Raw genomic sequence first — 15672 nt, 5'->3', positions numbered from 1 at the left:
GACCCCATCCCCTTCAGGGCGGTCTCTGGTTCTCTCTCCTGAGGAGGAAGGGCTCCCCTGCAACCTGCCTCACTGCAGCGGCCTCCTGAGTGAAGACCCATGCGAGGAATAAGCCCATACTTTTGTTTGTTTGTTTGTTTGTTTGTTTGAAATGGAGTTTCGCCCTTGTTACCCAGGCTGGAGTGCAATGGCGCGATCTTGGCTCACCGCAACCTCCGCCTCCTGGGTTCAGCCAATTCTCTTGCCTCAGCCTCCTGAGTAGCTGGGATTACAGGCACGTGCCACCATGCCCAGCTAATTTTTCGTATTTTTAGTAGAGACGGGGTTTCACCATGTTGGCCAGGATGGTTTCGATCTCTTGACCTCGTGATCCACCCGCCTCGGCCTCCCAAAGTGCTGGGATTACAGGCTTGAGCCACCGTGCCCCGCCCAGCCCATACTCTTAACAACGTGGAGACTAGGCTGCAACCTAAGGTAAAGGATCCTGACCAGGCACTGTGGCTCACGCTTGTAATCCTAGCACTTTAGGAGGCTGAGGTGGGCGGATCACCTGAGGTCAGGAGTTCAAGATCAGCCTGGCCATCATGGTGAAACCCCATCTTAAAAATAAATAATAAATAAATAAATAAAATTAATTAAAAAAAGAAAAAAAAAAGGATCCTTACATACCTCGGCAACCATTCAAAGCTGTGCACAGAATGAATGGTCCGAGCTGTCCTCTGTCAACGGACAAGCCCAGAAGCCTTCTTTGAAACAGGATTGGGTACAACAGAGTTTAAGAAATCCAAAGTATTTCCTTTGGTCTGTCCCAAAGTATTTCCTTTGGGAAATACTTTGGGACAGACCAAGATAAGAGAAGCCATGGGGGCGGGGAGTGATACCTTTGTTGGGACGTACCAAGGTAAGAGAAGCCACAGGGGTGGGGGTGGGGGTGAAGTATTTATTGGTCAGGGTGTCTGTAGGGCTAAAAAGAAAAAAGAAAAATACTGCCGGGCGCGGTGGCTCAAGCCTGTAATCCCAGCACTTTGGGAGGCCGAGGCGGTTGGATCACGAGGTCAAGGGATCGAGACCATCCTGGTCAACATGGTGAAACCCCGTCTCTACTAAAAATACAAAAAATTAGCTGGGCATGGTGGCGTGTGCCTGTAATCCCAGCTACTCAGGAGGCTGAGGCAGGAGAATTGCCTGAACCCAGGAGGCGGAGGTTGCGGTGAGCCAAGATCGCTCCATTGCACTCCAGCCTGGGTAACAAGAGCGAAAACTCCGTCTCAAAAAAAAAAAAAAAAAAAAAAAGGCAGTACATTTCCAGCAAGGGAAATTGAACCTCACCCCAAAGGGCAAGACATTTCCAGTAAGGGAAATTGAGCCTTACCTCCAAAATGGGAAATACCCCAAGTGGGGTAAGGGATAAAAAGATAAAGCTAGCAATGATAATTTTCCCCTTAATAATCCCCTAGGCCTAATGTTAAAATATTAGAAGAATAATAATGGGATCAAAAACAAACAAAAAAAGCAGCTGCTGTCCCAGACCCTTCTCCTGTCCTTCACCCTCCTTGCAACTCTGCCTCTTGGGAATCGTCCCAAGGGCCCACTCACTACCTGCCTGAGTACCCTTCCCTAAAAGGACTTCAACACAAGATAGAGCAATGTAAAACAAACCAAAAAAAAAGATATTCAGAACTTCCCTTTCCCATCTTCTTCTCAGGGGAAGAAAAGAGGTAGGATCTGTAGAGCTGCTATGGGAGCCTAGGAACCTGAACAACTCCCCACCCCCCGAAACCTTCCTACAGAGGATCAAAAGACCCCGTGGGACAATAGCAGCACAGCCCACCGAGAAAACATGCAGGAAGATATGCTGGTCTAGGTCTTGAGGATCCTCTTGGGCAGGGAATGTTGAAACGTAATTTTGTCACTAACAATTGGCCAAATATTCACAAGAAATTACAAAAAATATATATATAGAGAGAGAACTAGAAAGATAAACCTGTAAAAGCTTCTAAAAGCAAGAGAAAAAAAAATCCTAGAGGAGAGAGAAAGACTGACGGAGGGAACAGAGGAAGTCAGAGAAAGAGAGAGAGACAAAGAGTCAAAGAGAGGGAGAAAGGAAGAGACAGAAGTAGGAAAGAGAAAGCAATGGGCCCTATTCTTTTAAAAGCCAGGGTACTGTAATCCCAGCACTTTGGGAGGCCGAGGCGGGTGGATCACGAGGTCAAGAGATCGAGACCATCCTGGTCAACATGGTGAAACCCCGTCTCTACTAAAAATGCAAAAAACTGGCTGGGCATGGTGACACGTGCCTGTAATCCCAGCTACTCAGGAGGCTGAGGCAGGAGAATTGCCTGAACCCAGGAGGCGGAGGTTGCGGTGAGCCGAGATTACGCCATTGCACTCCAGCCTGGGTAACAAGAGCGAAACTCTGTCTCAAAAAAAAAAAAAAAAAAAAAGCCAGGGTAAATTTAAAACCTATAAATGATCATTGAAGGTCTTCTCGGTGTTGGATTTCTTAAACTCTGTTGTACCCAATCCTGTTTCAAAGAAGGCTTCTGGGCTTGTCCGTTGACAGAGGACAGCTCGGACCCATTTGCCTTTGAGTGAGAAGATCCTCACTCCGGTCGAAAATAACAATACTGATGGACAGTCTCACCCCAAGGGTTTAGAGAGTCTCCAAATTTTATTTAGTCAAATATTAGAACAAGTCATTTAATTAGCAAAAGTAAACGGAAAATGAAGCTGAAACAGATTGAAGGCATTATATTCTTGCCTCTGCCGAAGTCTAAACAGGAACTTAGAAAATTTTAGGATTAGTCTATGGATACTGTCTATGGATAGATTCTTACACCCTAAAGATAAAGCCCTTATACAAAAAGGGCACTCAAGACAGGCTAAACCCCCTCATTTGGCAATTACCAGAAATCCAACAGGTGGAAAGTTTACCTCCTTAAGCAGCCATTCCAACTTTTTGTCAGTGTAAACAAGGGCGTTAGAAATACTTGTCCAAAGGCACGGAGGCCGCTGACAACCAGTAGCCTTCCTATCAAAAATCCTGGCTCTCCGCCACCATGACTGAGCAGATGACCCTTCGTGGCACCCTCAAGGGCCACAACGGCTGGGTAAAACAGATCGATACTACTCCTCAGTTCCCGGACATGATCCTATCTGCCTCTTGAGACAAGACCATCATCATGTGGAAACTCACCAGGGATGAGACCAACTATGGAATTCCACAGCGTGCTCTGCAAAGTCACTCCCACTTTGTTAGTGATGTGGTTATCTCCTCAGATGGCCAGTTTGCCCTCTCAGGCTCCTGGGATGGAACCCTGTGCCTCTGGGATCTCACAATGAGCACCACCACAAGACGATTTGTGGGCCATACCAAGAATGTGCCGAGTGTGGCCTTCTCCTCTGACAACCGGCAGATTGTCTCTGGATCTCGAGATAAAACCATCAAGCTGTGGAATACCCTGGGTGTGTACAAATACACTGTCCAGGATGAGAGCCACTCAGAGTGGGTGTCTTGTGTCTGCTTCTTGCCCAACAGCAGCAACCCTATCATTATCTCCTGCGGCTGGGATAAGCTGGTCAAGGTATGGAACCTGGCTAACTGTAAGCTGAAGACCAACCACGTTGGCCACATAGGCTATCTGAACACAGTGACTGTCTCTCCAGATGGATCCCTCTGTGCTTCTGGAGGCAAGGATGGCCAGGCCATGTTATGGGATCTCAACGAAGGGAAGCACCTTTACACCCTAGATGGTGGGGACATCATCAATGCCCTATGCTTCAGCCCTAACCGCTACTGGCTCTGTGCTGCCACAGGCCCCAGCATCAAGATTTGGGATTTAGAGGGAAAGATCATTGTAGACTAACTGAAGCAGGAAGTTATCAGCACCAGCAGCTAGGCAGAACCACCCCAGTGCACCTCCCTGGCCTGGTCTGCTGATGGCCAGACTCTGTTTGCTGGCTACAGACAACCTGGTGCGAGTGTGGCGGGTGACTATCAGCACCCGCTAGAAGTTTGTGGCAGAGCTTTACAAATTAAAGAAAAAAACTGTTTTTTTACTTAAAAAAAAAAAAAAATCCTTAACCCAGTAACCCTCAGATGGCCCAAAAGCATTGTGGGATGACACTTTATTATAAAGTCGGCTAAAAGTTAATAATGTAACATGTATTATCCTAACTTCTAATCATGAAAGAAAGTTGCTTTCTTTGTTCTCTAATCTTACCACAAAAAAAAAAAAAAAAAAGTTTGCTTTGGAAAAGAACAATTATCATCTTTGACAAAAAAAAAAAAAAAAAAAGGAGAATTTATGTAAAAAGAATCTTTTATGGCCAGGCGTGGTGGCTCAAGCCTGTAATCCCAGCACTTTGGCAGTCCGAGGCAGGTGGATCACGAGGTCAAGAGATCGACACCATCCCGGTCAACATGGTGAAACCCCGTCTCTACTAAAAATACAAAAAATTAGCTGGGCATGGTGGCGCATGCCTGTAATCCCAGCTACTCAGGAGGCCGAGGCAGGAGAATTGCCTGAACCCAGAAGGCGGAGGTTGCGGTGAGCCGAGATCGCGCCACTGCACTCCAGCCTGGGTGACACAAGTGAAACTCCGTCTCAAAAAAAAAAAAATCTTTTATGAGCTGGGCACAGTGGCTCACGCCTGTAACCTCAGCACTTTGGGAGGACGAGGCAGGCGAATCACAAGGCCAGGAGTTTGAGACCAGCCTAACACGGTGAAACCCCGTCTCTACTAAAAATACAACAATTAGGCAGGCGTGGTGGAGCACACCTGTAATCCCAGCTACTCACTCGGGAGGCTGAGGCAGGAGAATCACTTGCACCTGGGATGCGCACGTTGCCTGGGTGACAAGAGCGAGACTCTGTCTTAAAAAACTTATATGGTAAATTCTTGTCCTAAAATAAATTAATTGGCTGTTTAAAGAAAGGGATGTTTACAACAAGTCAGAAAGTTGAAGACTGTCTGTGAAAGTCATGAAAAATGATATAAAAGGAAATTTATGCAAGAATTGTTGTATAATTTAAAAGTAATTAGGCCTCCTGAATATAAAACTATTGAAAAAAGAGTTTATGTGAAAGGTGTGTAAGGAGAGTAAAATATACTTTTGGTAAAAAAAAAAAAAAAAAAAGTTTCCGCCATGGCAGTCATTGGAGCGCAGCAGCCATGGCTGTTCACTACCCTCTGGCTGAGGGCCTCAATAAGGGCCACAAGGTGACCAAGAACCTGAGCAAGCCCAGGCACTGCCGCGGCTGCAGGCATCTGACCCAACACGCTAAGTTCCTGCGGGACATGATCCGGGAGGTGTGTGGCTTTGCCCCATACAAGCGGCATGCCATGGAGTTACTGAAGGTCTCCAAGGACAAACGGGCCCTCAAGTTCATCAAGAAAAGGGTGGGGACACACATCCACGCCAAGAGGAAGCAGGAGGAGCTGAGCAATGTCCTGGCCACCGTGAGGAAAGCCGCTGCCAATATAGACTGAGGCCCCTCCCCAACCTCTCCCTGAAGTAAAGAACAGCTTGACCCAATTAAAGAAAAAACCCTAATCCCAGCACTTTGGGAGGCCGAGGCGGGCAGATGCAAGGTCAAGAAATCAAGACCCTCCTGGCCAACATGGTGAAACCCCATCTCTACTAAAAATACAAAAATTAGCTGGGCGTGATGGTGTGCGCCTGTAGTGCCAGCTACTGGGGAGACTGAGGCAGAAGAATTGCCTGAACCAAGGAGGCGGAGGTTGCAGTGAATTGAGATTGCGCCATTGTACTCCAGCCTGGCGCCTGGCGACAGAGCAAGATTCTGTCTCAAAAAACAAACAAACAAACAAAAACTCACATAAAATGTGGATTTCTACCGACATTTAAAAAATAAAAATAAAAATAAAAATTTTGTTTTGAAGGCCTAAGTTTTAAAATGTTAATTATAAAGGAAATTCTGTGTGTAAACATACTGGCTAATGTTAAAGGGATATCATCGAGTTTTTCTTTTTCTTTTTTTTAAATTAAAAGACAGATTTAAAGTTGAAATCCGCTCCATACTCACCAGTCTAATGACTGAATTTCCTCTCCCAGCCTATGCACCAAAATGCTAGGGCTCCAATGAATGGAGAACACCAGGGTTCCTGGTCCTCGTGCTGGTTTAGATAAAACTACACGGACACACGTGGAGTGGTTTGAAGGAGCAGAGCCTTTAATAGGCAAGAAAGAAAAGAGAAGGCAGAAGGCAAAGGCTCCTCCATACAGAGACAGAGGGAGGGGGGTGCTCCAAAGCCAAAAGAAGAAGTCCCCCGTAAATAATAGAAATTTAAGGCTGGCTGCAGTGGCTCACACCTGTAATCCCAACAGTTTGGGAAGCTGAGGTGAGTGACTCACCTGAGGTCAGGAGTTTGAGACCAGCCTGACCAACACGGCAACACCCTGTCCTTACTAAAAATATAAAATAGCCGCATGCCTGTAATCTCAGCTACTCAGGGAGCTGAGGCAGAAAAATCGCCTGAGCCAGGGAGGCAGAGGTTGCAGTCAGCCAGCCAGCCTCAGACTGTGTCTCAATAAATAAATAAATAAAAATAGAAATTTATTTCTCATAATTCTGGAGGTTGGAAAGTTGAAGATCAAGGCACCAGCAGATTTGGTGTCTGGTGATGGCTTGCTCTCTGTTTCATCAATGGCACCTCTTTGCTACATCCTCACATGGTGGAAGAAGGGCAAACGGCACTAAGAGACTCCCTCAAACCATTCTATAACACTAATTCCTCATGGATGGGATCAGTCATGACCCAACCACCTCGTAAAGGCCCCACCCCTTAATACTATTGCATTGGGGATTTTCAATATGAATTTTGGAGGGACACAAGCATTCAAACTGTATCAAAACCATCAAAACAATTTTGAAACAGCATTTTAACCTGTTTTAAATTTCCTTCACTTAATGTATATTAATATATATATATCCTGAAATATATCTCTTGATATATATATCGAGATATATATTAAGTGAAGGAAATTTAAAACAGGTTAAAATGCTGTTAAGATATATATATATATATATCCTGAAATATATCTCTTTCCATATCACATAGTGTCCAACAATTTCTTATGGCTAATGGTCCATGGAGAGTAAAAACAAAGCTAGTTCTTTTGTTTTGTTTTTTTTTTTTGAAACAGAGTCTCACTCTGTTGCCCAGGCTGGAGTGCAGTGGTGCAATCTTGGCTCACTGCAACCTCCACCTCCTGCGTTTGAGCAATTCTCCTGCCTCAGCCTTCCAAGTAGCTGAGATTACAGGTGTGCGCCACCATGCCTGGCTATTTCTGTATTTTTTAATAGAGATAGGGTTTTGTCATGTTGGCCAGGCTGGTCTCAAACTTCTGACCTCAAGTGATCTGCCTGCCTTGGTCTCGCAAAGTGCTGGGATTACAGGTGGGAGCCATTGGTCTCAGCCAAGTCTAGTTCTTTTGAGTTGTTTGCTAATCATCAATAGTCACTGTTTTAGGGTAGTGGAATTATGGGTGACAATTTTTTTGTTTGTTTGTTTGTTTTGAGACGGAGTTTTGCTCTTGCTACCCAGGCTGGAGTGCAATGGCGCGATCTCGGCTCACCGCAACCTCCGCCTCCTGGGTTCAGGCAATTCTCCTGCCTCAGCCTCCTGAGTAGCTGGGATTACAGGCATGCGCTACCATGCCCAGCTAATTTTTTGTATTTTTAGTAGAGACAGGGTTTCACCCTGTTGACCAGGATGATCTCGATCTCTTGATCTCGTGATCCACCCACCTCGGCCTCCCAAAGTGCTGGGATTACAGGCTTGAGCCACTGTGCCCAGCCGGGTGACAATTTTTTACTCTCACTTTTCTGAAAAAGAGATTAAATGGTTTTGGAACTTAAAAAGAACTTGCTATATCATCTTTATATAAGTCCACTAGGCAGAGATTTTTTTTTAAGCACCTGCATTATATAAGGCCCTATGGAGGAAGCAAAGATGAATGAACCTCTATCCCTAAAGAAGAGGAAAATACAGAAGGAATGCACATGAGGGAAGGCCTGATTGATTGTGAACTGAGGGGTGTATGGTTCTCTTTGCTTGATCTCAGCTAATGTAAAGATAAATCTCTGTATGATATTTAGATGTCATCAAAGTTGGATCTGTAAATGTGCTGAGCCTGAGTACAGTTTCCATCCACTTGTATTAAGATAAAATGTGAACCTACCAGTAAGTCATGTAGCTGCACACTCCCGCCACATGGTGACGGCATACCTAAGTGGAAGGAGCAGCTCCTGGTGTAACAAGTCCCTGCAGGACTGAAGCTAGCTAGGGAAAAGAAGCAACAATTATATCACCGTAGGAAACAAACACCTTTACAAGTGTGGCCACGGTTTAAGATGGCTGTCAGCAGAGTCCTGGAAGCACTTTCTTATTCTTATTGTCCCACCACTTCAGTTGTCCCTACACAAGTCTCTACCCACAGTTCCCCTTTAAGAACACTTTATTACAATTATTTTATTTCATTTGTTGTCTTACTTGCCACCCTAGCGTTCTCACCATCAGAGACCACTGCAAGCTTTCTGTCCTTCAGTCCTTTAATTTCATTTCCAGACTGTCCTTCCTCTTTTCCTCCCCTTCTCTATGAGAATGTTTTCCAGGTCAAATGCAAATTCCTTAGCCATCCTGCTGAATATTATTTTCCTCCACTCCAAAGCTCTTATGATGATAAACTTATTGTCATGAATACGAATTTGTAATTACATCCAGTAACCTCATGACATTGGTTCCGTTACTGATACGTGCTGTTTATTCATTCATTCCACAAAGCACTGTGTCAGCAAAGTGCCAAGGAGCTGGGAACATAGAATGAACAAGAAGATTCCTGGACTTTGAGGTGCTCACCATCTGGTGATAGATGACAAACAGTTATAAAATGATGTGATGAGGCCGGGCACGGTGGCTCACGCCTGTAATCCCAGCACTTTGGGAGGCCAAGGCAGGTGGATCACGAGGTCAAGAGATCGAGACCATCCTGGTCAACAGGGTGAAACCCCGTCTCTACTAAAAATACAAAAAATTAGCTGGGCATGGTGGCGTGTGCCTGTAATCCCAGCTACTCAGGAGGCTGAGGCAGGAGAATTGCCTGAACCCGGGAGGCGGAGGTTGCGGTGAGCCGAGATCGCGCCATTGCACTCCAGCCTGGGTAACAAGAGCGAAACTCCGTCTAAAAAAAAAAAAAAAAAAAAAAATGATGTGATGAGGGCTGCAATAGAGGCATGACTAAGGAGTATTGAGCAGGAAGTGGTGAAAATGGGGAGGCTGGGCTGTCTGTCTGGGACAGTCTAGGTTTACACATGGGAGGTGATGATAAAGATAAGTCATAAAGGATCTTTTGGAGTTTGCCAGATGGAAGGAGGTGGGAAGGTCATATCAGGCCGCAAAATAAGAACACGTGAAAATACCAGTAGTTCTTCAAACTGTCTAGAGTTCAGTAAGGTCAGGACAAACCAGGTGTGGGACAGCTTCAGGCTTCCTCAGGTTGCCAGCTAGATCTGATAGAAGTATTTGGTTTTATTTGTGGTAAGAAACTTGCCAGCCAATCTGGCCTGTCTGTGGCTGAGTTTTATTTGGTAAAACACTGTGTCGAAATTTTGAATTAGTTGAACAGGAACTTGCACATAATTAAATCAAGTTTTCCAGTCTCTATCAGAAAATCAAAAGTTTTTTGACACCGAGCCCTCCAACTCCATGGCTACGATTAGCTGGAGCCACTTGAGAAGGAGCCTGGCTATCCCAGTTTGCTGTAGACCTTACCTTTCCTGGGCACTTACACCTACCTGGCCAGACACATTTAGTTTTGATATTTGCCTGACCTCTGTAGACAGCTCAATGTGACCTCTGTTTTAATACATCTGGGGGCCCCAGTTACAGGGGTAGGTCAGGATTCTGGTGCAGAATGCTGGAGAAATCTGCAGAAATCCGGTGCGGATCCCCTTTCTGGAGGTGATAATGAAGGGGAAGAAGGAAGGGGGAGCAGAAATTGACGCAGCTGCTGAAGTTGGTTGTGTAGGGCGCCACCCAGAGGGGGATGGGTCACAGCACAGAAAGAGAAATGAGGCAGAGTCCCTTCCTGTGGCTGGGGCCTGCAGGAGGAACAGAGTGATGCATGAAGACACTGGGACCCACTCCTTGGACATGAATCCAGACCTGCGGGGGTAAGAGTGATAGGTCCACCCCTAACTGTCCTGGGAGCCGGGGCAAGAGTTCGACTGGAGATCCAGAGTCCACAGCCTGCTCTCTTTCTCTTCCTATCCTTACTCTGTCCCACAGAATAAGGTACACATGTGTGCAGACACCCCAGGCCACAAGGCCAAGTTCTGTCCACAGCTTCCCTAGGTGCTGGCAAACAGCTGCCCCTTGGCCAACCCTTGGACCTGAAATACTGTCAGGAACAGGGACACACTTGGGTTACTCTGGGTAATGGGGTCTGTATTAGTTTGCTGGGCCTACTGTAACAGAGTACCACAAATGGGTGCCTGCAAACAACAGACACTTATTCTCTCCCAGTTCTGGAGGCCAGAAGTCCAAAATTAAGGTGTTGGCAGGATTCATTCTTTCTGAGGGTTCTGAGGGAAGATCGATTCCCTGCCTCTCTCCTGGCTTCTAGTGACATGTGGCAGTCGTGGGCTTGCAGACACGTCACTCTTATCTCGGCCTCCATCTTCCCTGGCGTTCTGTTTCTCTGTGTCTGTATATGGCCATTTTCTTATAAGAATACCAGTCATGTTACATTAGGGGCTCCCCCTACTCCAAAATGACCTCATTTTAACTAATTATACCTGCAACAACCCTATTTGCAAATAAGGCCATATTCTGAGGTACTGGGAGTGAAGACTTATATGTATCCTTATTGGGGGACACAACTCACAAGAGAGTCTATCATCAAGTCACAGGCACCGACAAGGGAAGCAGGACTCACAAGTTTGCAGAAACCACCTTGCAGCCAGGCCTCCTACAGCTTGGGAACAAGATGGATGTTTCCCCAGGACAGCTTCTTGGTTCTCATTGACTCTTTTTCTTTTTTTGAGATGGGGTCTCACTCACCCGGTCTGGAGTGCAGTGGCATGATCTCGGTTCACTACAACCTCCACCTCCCAGACTCAAGCGATCCTCCCACCTCAGCCTCCTGAGTAGCTGGGAGCACAGGTGCATGCCACCACACCCGGCTAATGTTTTGTATTTTTGGGGAAACAGGGTTTCACCGTGTTGCCCAGGCTGGCTCATTAACTCTTGCTAACAGATTTACTGATGAGCTAATAGCACAGCGCCCCTGCCCCTACTCATCAGCTTCAAGCACTCCTGCTGCTTTCCCAACCACCTGCCTTCACTCTGTGTATCTCTTTCTCGACCTGATGGGCTTCAGCTGAATCTGGCCCCGTGGCCCCTATAGCTGCTCTTTCGTTGTTTTTCATCTTTTGCTCCCACTACTTGTTGCCCCTAACCTCCAGTTCAAATTGCTGAGAGATGGTCTGGTCCAGCAGATTGCTGTGGTCTCTGTTGGCATAGCTTTCTCACCAGTTTGCCTCAGGGGAAAATGGATAATCTGCATATTGGCTGCCCTAGGGATAGGTGCCTGCCCACTCAGGTCCAAGTAGCTGTGTCTGTGGTATTCATGGCCATTTGTCTCGGGGAGGCAGCCTAGATGGCTTATTAGCAGGTGGCTAAGGACAGGCAGTTGCCCATTACTCCTTCTAAGACAAGGTTTCCCAACCGTGGCATTACTGACATTTTGGGCTGAGTAACTCTTTGTCATGGGGTACTGACCTGTCCATTCTAAACTATTTAGCAGCATCCCTGACCACCATCTAACAGATGCCAGAAGTACCCTTTCCCCTTCCAGCAGAATTGTGACAATCAAAAATGTCTCTAGACTTTGCCAAATAGTCCCTGGAGGAAAATCACCCTTGGTTGAGAATCACTGTTCTAAGGATCTGGGAGGTACCAGAATTAGCCCATCCATCTGGGTGTAGTAGGTAGTTAGGACTGTGAGTGTGAAGGCCACTGATTATATATTTGCTTCCGTCAGGGCTGGCTCAGAGACTGAGAGAAGCAGCTCTTGCTAAGGGCAGGGGTCAGATAGAGCACTGGTTCATAGACGAATGGCTGTGCTCATTCAAAATGAGGAAATCAAGACAGAGGTGTGTGTGTGTGTGTGTGTTGCAACTGCATGGATTTGAGTGACCATATTAATTGGTTTACTCTTTGTGTATGTATACATTTTTGAGAACGTGCAATTCTCAGTGTGGGTGAAGATATCTGGGTTGAAGGCATATATATATGTGTATATCTTAAGGTTGAACTGTAAATAGTCCATGCCATGTTATCAGAATAGATTAGTGTCATAAATGACATACCTCACTGGCATTCTGGGAATGTTATACAGGGTAAGAATCAGCTCTACCGATGTTGAAATGGAAAACAACTTCTGCTTCAGTGTGTGTGTGTTGTTGTTGTTGTTGTATGACCTTGTTTGCCTCTAAGCATATGTAATAGATAATGATCCCAGTGGTCTCCATTGACACCATTCTTGAGTAACAGAATCCAGGATGGACTAAGCTCAGGGTCCATGAGACACACAGCCAAGCCTATTCTGAACTTGTCTCTGTTTTCTAGTTTTAGTCTTTTTTTTTTTTTTAATTGAGACAGAGGCTCTCTCTGTCACCAGGCTGGAGTGCAGTGGTGCCATCTTGGCTCACCGCAACCTCCACCTCCTGGGTTCAAGTGATTCTCCTGTCTCAGCCTCCTGAGTAGCTGGGACTACAGGCGTCCGCCACCTCACCTGGCTAATTTTTTACATTTTTAGTAGAGACAGGGTTTCACAATATTGGCCAGGCTGGTCTTGAACTCCTGATGTTGTGATCTGCCTGCCTCGGCCTCCCAAAGTGCTGGGATTACAGGCGTGAGCCACTGCACCCAGCTGGGTGATTTTCTTATCCTTTGAAATTAATACTTTAAAATTTGTGTTCAGTCTGTCTGTAGAGGAGAGATTGAGCAGTGCCTGGGCAAAGGCAGTGGACAAAGATTTTGCTGGAATATCAGTCTTTCCTCTGTGGTTCAGGGAATTTTATTTCGGACCTGACTCCTCACACTGTTTAGCACAAGCAGAACCCTGCATCTAACAAGACCCACTCCTGTTGGAAAGCATTTGAGTGACCTTCTATTGTTAGTGAACTTGTCCTTTGGATTGGTTCTCCATCAGTCCTGCCCGCAGCCCTCAAACCAACTGGCATTTCCGAATGCTCTTTCCAGTCCCATATAAAACTCTGCAGAATTTCGGTAGATAAAACCTTCTCCATCTTGTTATCTTTCCAGTAATGTTTTGGAGCTTGTTAGAGGTGAGTAACATAGGCAGCTGCTCAGACAAATCATCCTTTGATCTGTCTCTGCAATCTAAGGCCCTAAGGAGCAATACCAGGTGCCACAGTGCAAAAGAATAGAGAGGCGTAGGAGTAGGGGGTGTGGAATGGGGAGGAGAAAACACTACTGAGCATTCTCCAAAAGGCAGGACTTTTAACCATTTAAAAACATATTGTAGCTGGGCGTGGTGGCTCACGCCTGTAATCCAAGCACTTTGGAGGCCAAGGCGGGCAGATCACCTGAGGTCGGGAGTTCAAGACCAGCCTGACCAACATGGTGAAACCCCGTCTTAGAAAACAAAAACAAAAACGTACTGTAGGACTATGGTGAATTGAAAACAAGTCTTTGCTTTTTCTCCCTCGTGAAACCCCCTAAATTTTAAAAAGGCATATGGAGGCTGAGTGTGGTGGCTCACACCTGTAATCCCAGCACTTTCAGAGGCTGAAGCAGGCAGATCACGAGGTCAAGAGATGTAGACTATCCTGGCCAACATGGTGAAACCTTGTCCTACTAAAAATACAAAACTTAGCTGGGCATGGTGGCGGGCGCCTGTAGTCCCAGCTACTTGGGAGGCTGAGGCAGGAGAATCACTTGAACCCATGAGGCAAAGGCTGCAGTGAGCCAAGATTGCGCTACTGCATTCCAACTGGCAACAGAGCAAGATTCTATCTCAAAAAAAAAAAAAAAAAAAAAAAAAAAAAAAAAAAAAAAGGCATATGGAGAGGAAGAACAGGAGGGAAGGAAACAGCAACAAAACAAAAGCCTGGAAGTTAGCCAGGCATGGTGGCGAATGCCTGTAATCCCAGCTACTTGGGAGGCTGAGGCAGGAGAATTGCTTGAACCTGGGAAGCGGAGTCTGCAGTGAGCCGAGACCATGCCACTGCCTCCAGCCTAGTTGATAGAGTGAGACTCTGTCGCAAAATAAATAAATAAATAAAAAGTCTGGAAGCTGGAGAGCTATTAGAAAAGTGGGAAATGGGCTGGGCACAATGGCTCATACCTGTATGCCCAGCACTTTGGGAGGCCGAGGCAGACACATCACTTGAGGCCAGGAGTTCAAGACCAGTCTGGCCAACATGGTGAAACCCCATCTCTATTAAAAATGCAAAAATTAGAAATGATAGATCCAGGGTGTGGATTCTTTTTTTTGTGTGTGTGTGTTTTTGAGACGGAGTTTTGCTCTTGTTACCCAGGCTGGAGTGCAATGGCGCGATCTCGGCTCACCGCAACCTCCGCCTCCTGGGTTCAGGCAATTCTCCTGCCTCAGCCTCCTGAGTAGCTGGGATTACAGGCACGCACCACCATGCCCAGCTAATTTTTAGTATTTTTAGTAGAGACGGGGTTTCACCATGTTGACCAGGATGGTCTCGATCTCTTGACCTCATGATCCACCCGCCTCGGCCTCCCAAAGTGCTGGGATTATAGATGTGAGCCACCGCGCCCGGCCCCCTATTTTTTTACTTTTTCGAGACGCAGTTTCGCTCTTGTTACCCACGCTGGAGTTCAGTGGCACGATCTCGGCTCACCGCAACCTCCGCCTCCTGGTTCAGGCAATTCTCCTGCCTCAGCCTCCTGAGTAGCTGGGATTACAGGCACGTGCCACCATGCCCAGCTAATTTTTTGTATTTTTAGTAGAGACGGGGTTTCACCATGTTGACCAGGATGGTCTCGATCTCTTGACCTCGTGATCCACCCGCCTCGGCCTCCCAAAGTGCTGGGATTACAGGTTTGAGCCACCGCGCCCGGCCCAGAGTGTGGATTCTTAACCTTTTATGTGCTATGAACCTTTTAGCAATCTGATGACATCCATAGACCCCTGCTCATGATATTATTTTTAAATGCATAAAATGAAATACGTAGGATTATAGAGAAAACTATTTATATTGAATTATAATTCTCAACGCATTTTTTAAAAACTAATTTGTGACATGTCTTCTTTATTAATATATTAAATAATAAGATCTAACAGTAGGTCTAATAATTATAAAGTAGGTAAGAACAAAAACAATATTCTGAGGTATCCACAACAGTGTAATAGAATATGAAAGAATCCATGATTTCTATTGTTGACAAAGCCGTGGATACTGCTTTTATTGTAGTTTTAGTTTTTTATTTGTTTTTGCCTGCATACATAATTGAATGCAATGAAAAATTTCAGTTAAAGAATAGTGCAGATGAAGATGATAATTAAGTTCCTATTCAAATTCACAGACTTCCCAAATTCTGTGTTTGGATTTCTGGTTAAGAACTTCTAGTTTAGATGCTTGCTTA

The 15672-nt window shown here is 45.8% G+C and overlaps 1 protein-coding gene and 1 pseudogene across 1 annotated transcript; both read left to right on the top strand.

Moving 5' to 3' along the window:
• Positions 1-3052: 3052 nt before the first annotated feature.
• LOC101028399 (small ribosomal subunit protein RACK1-like) lies at positions 3053-4026 on the top strand (annotated as a pseudogene).
• Positions 4027-5175: 1149 nt separating this feature from the next.
• On the top strand, positions 5176-5493 carry LOC101028717 (large ribosomal subunit protein eL36-like). The gene has a single exon (XM_010341634.2). It carries the CDS (start codon positions 5176-5178, stop codon positions 5491-5493), a length of 318 nt encoding a protein of 105 aa, XP_010339936.2.
• Positions 5494-15672: the final 10179 nt, after the last annotated feature.

Source organism: Saimiri boliviensis, chromosome 9 (genome assembly GCF_048565385.1).
Source record: "Saimiri boliviensis isolate mSaiBol1 chromosome 9, mSaiBol1.pri, whole genome shotgun sequence".
Lineage (NCBI taxonomy): Eukaryota > Metazoa > Chordata > Mammalia > Primates > Cebidae > Saimiri > Saimiri boliviensis.
This window is presented reverse-complemented; position numbering and strand designations above follow the sequence as displayed.

Coding starts and splice junctions, on each gene's coding strand:
- LOC101028717 (XM_010341634.2), top strand. CDS start 5,176: ATGGCTGTTCACTACCCTCTGGCTGAGGGCCTCAATAAGGGCCACAAG.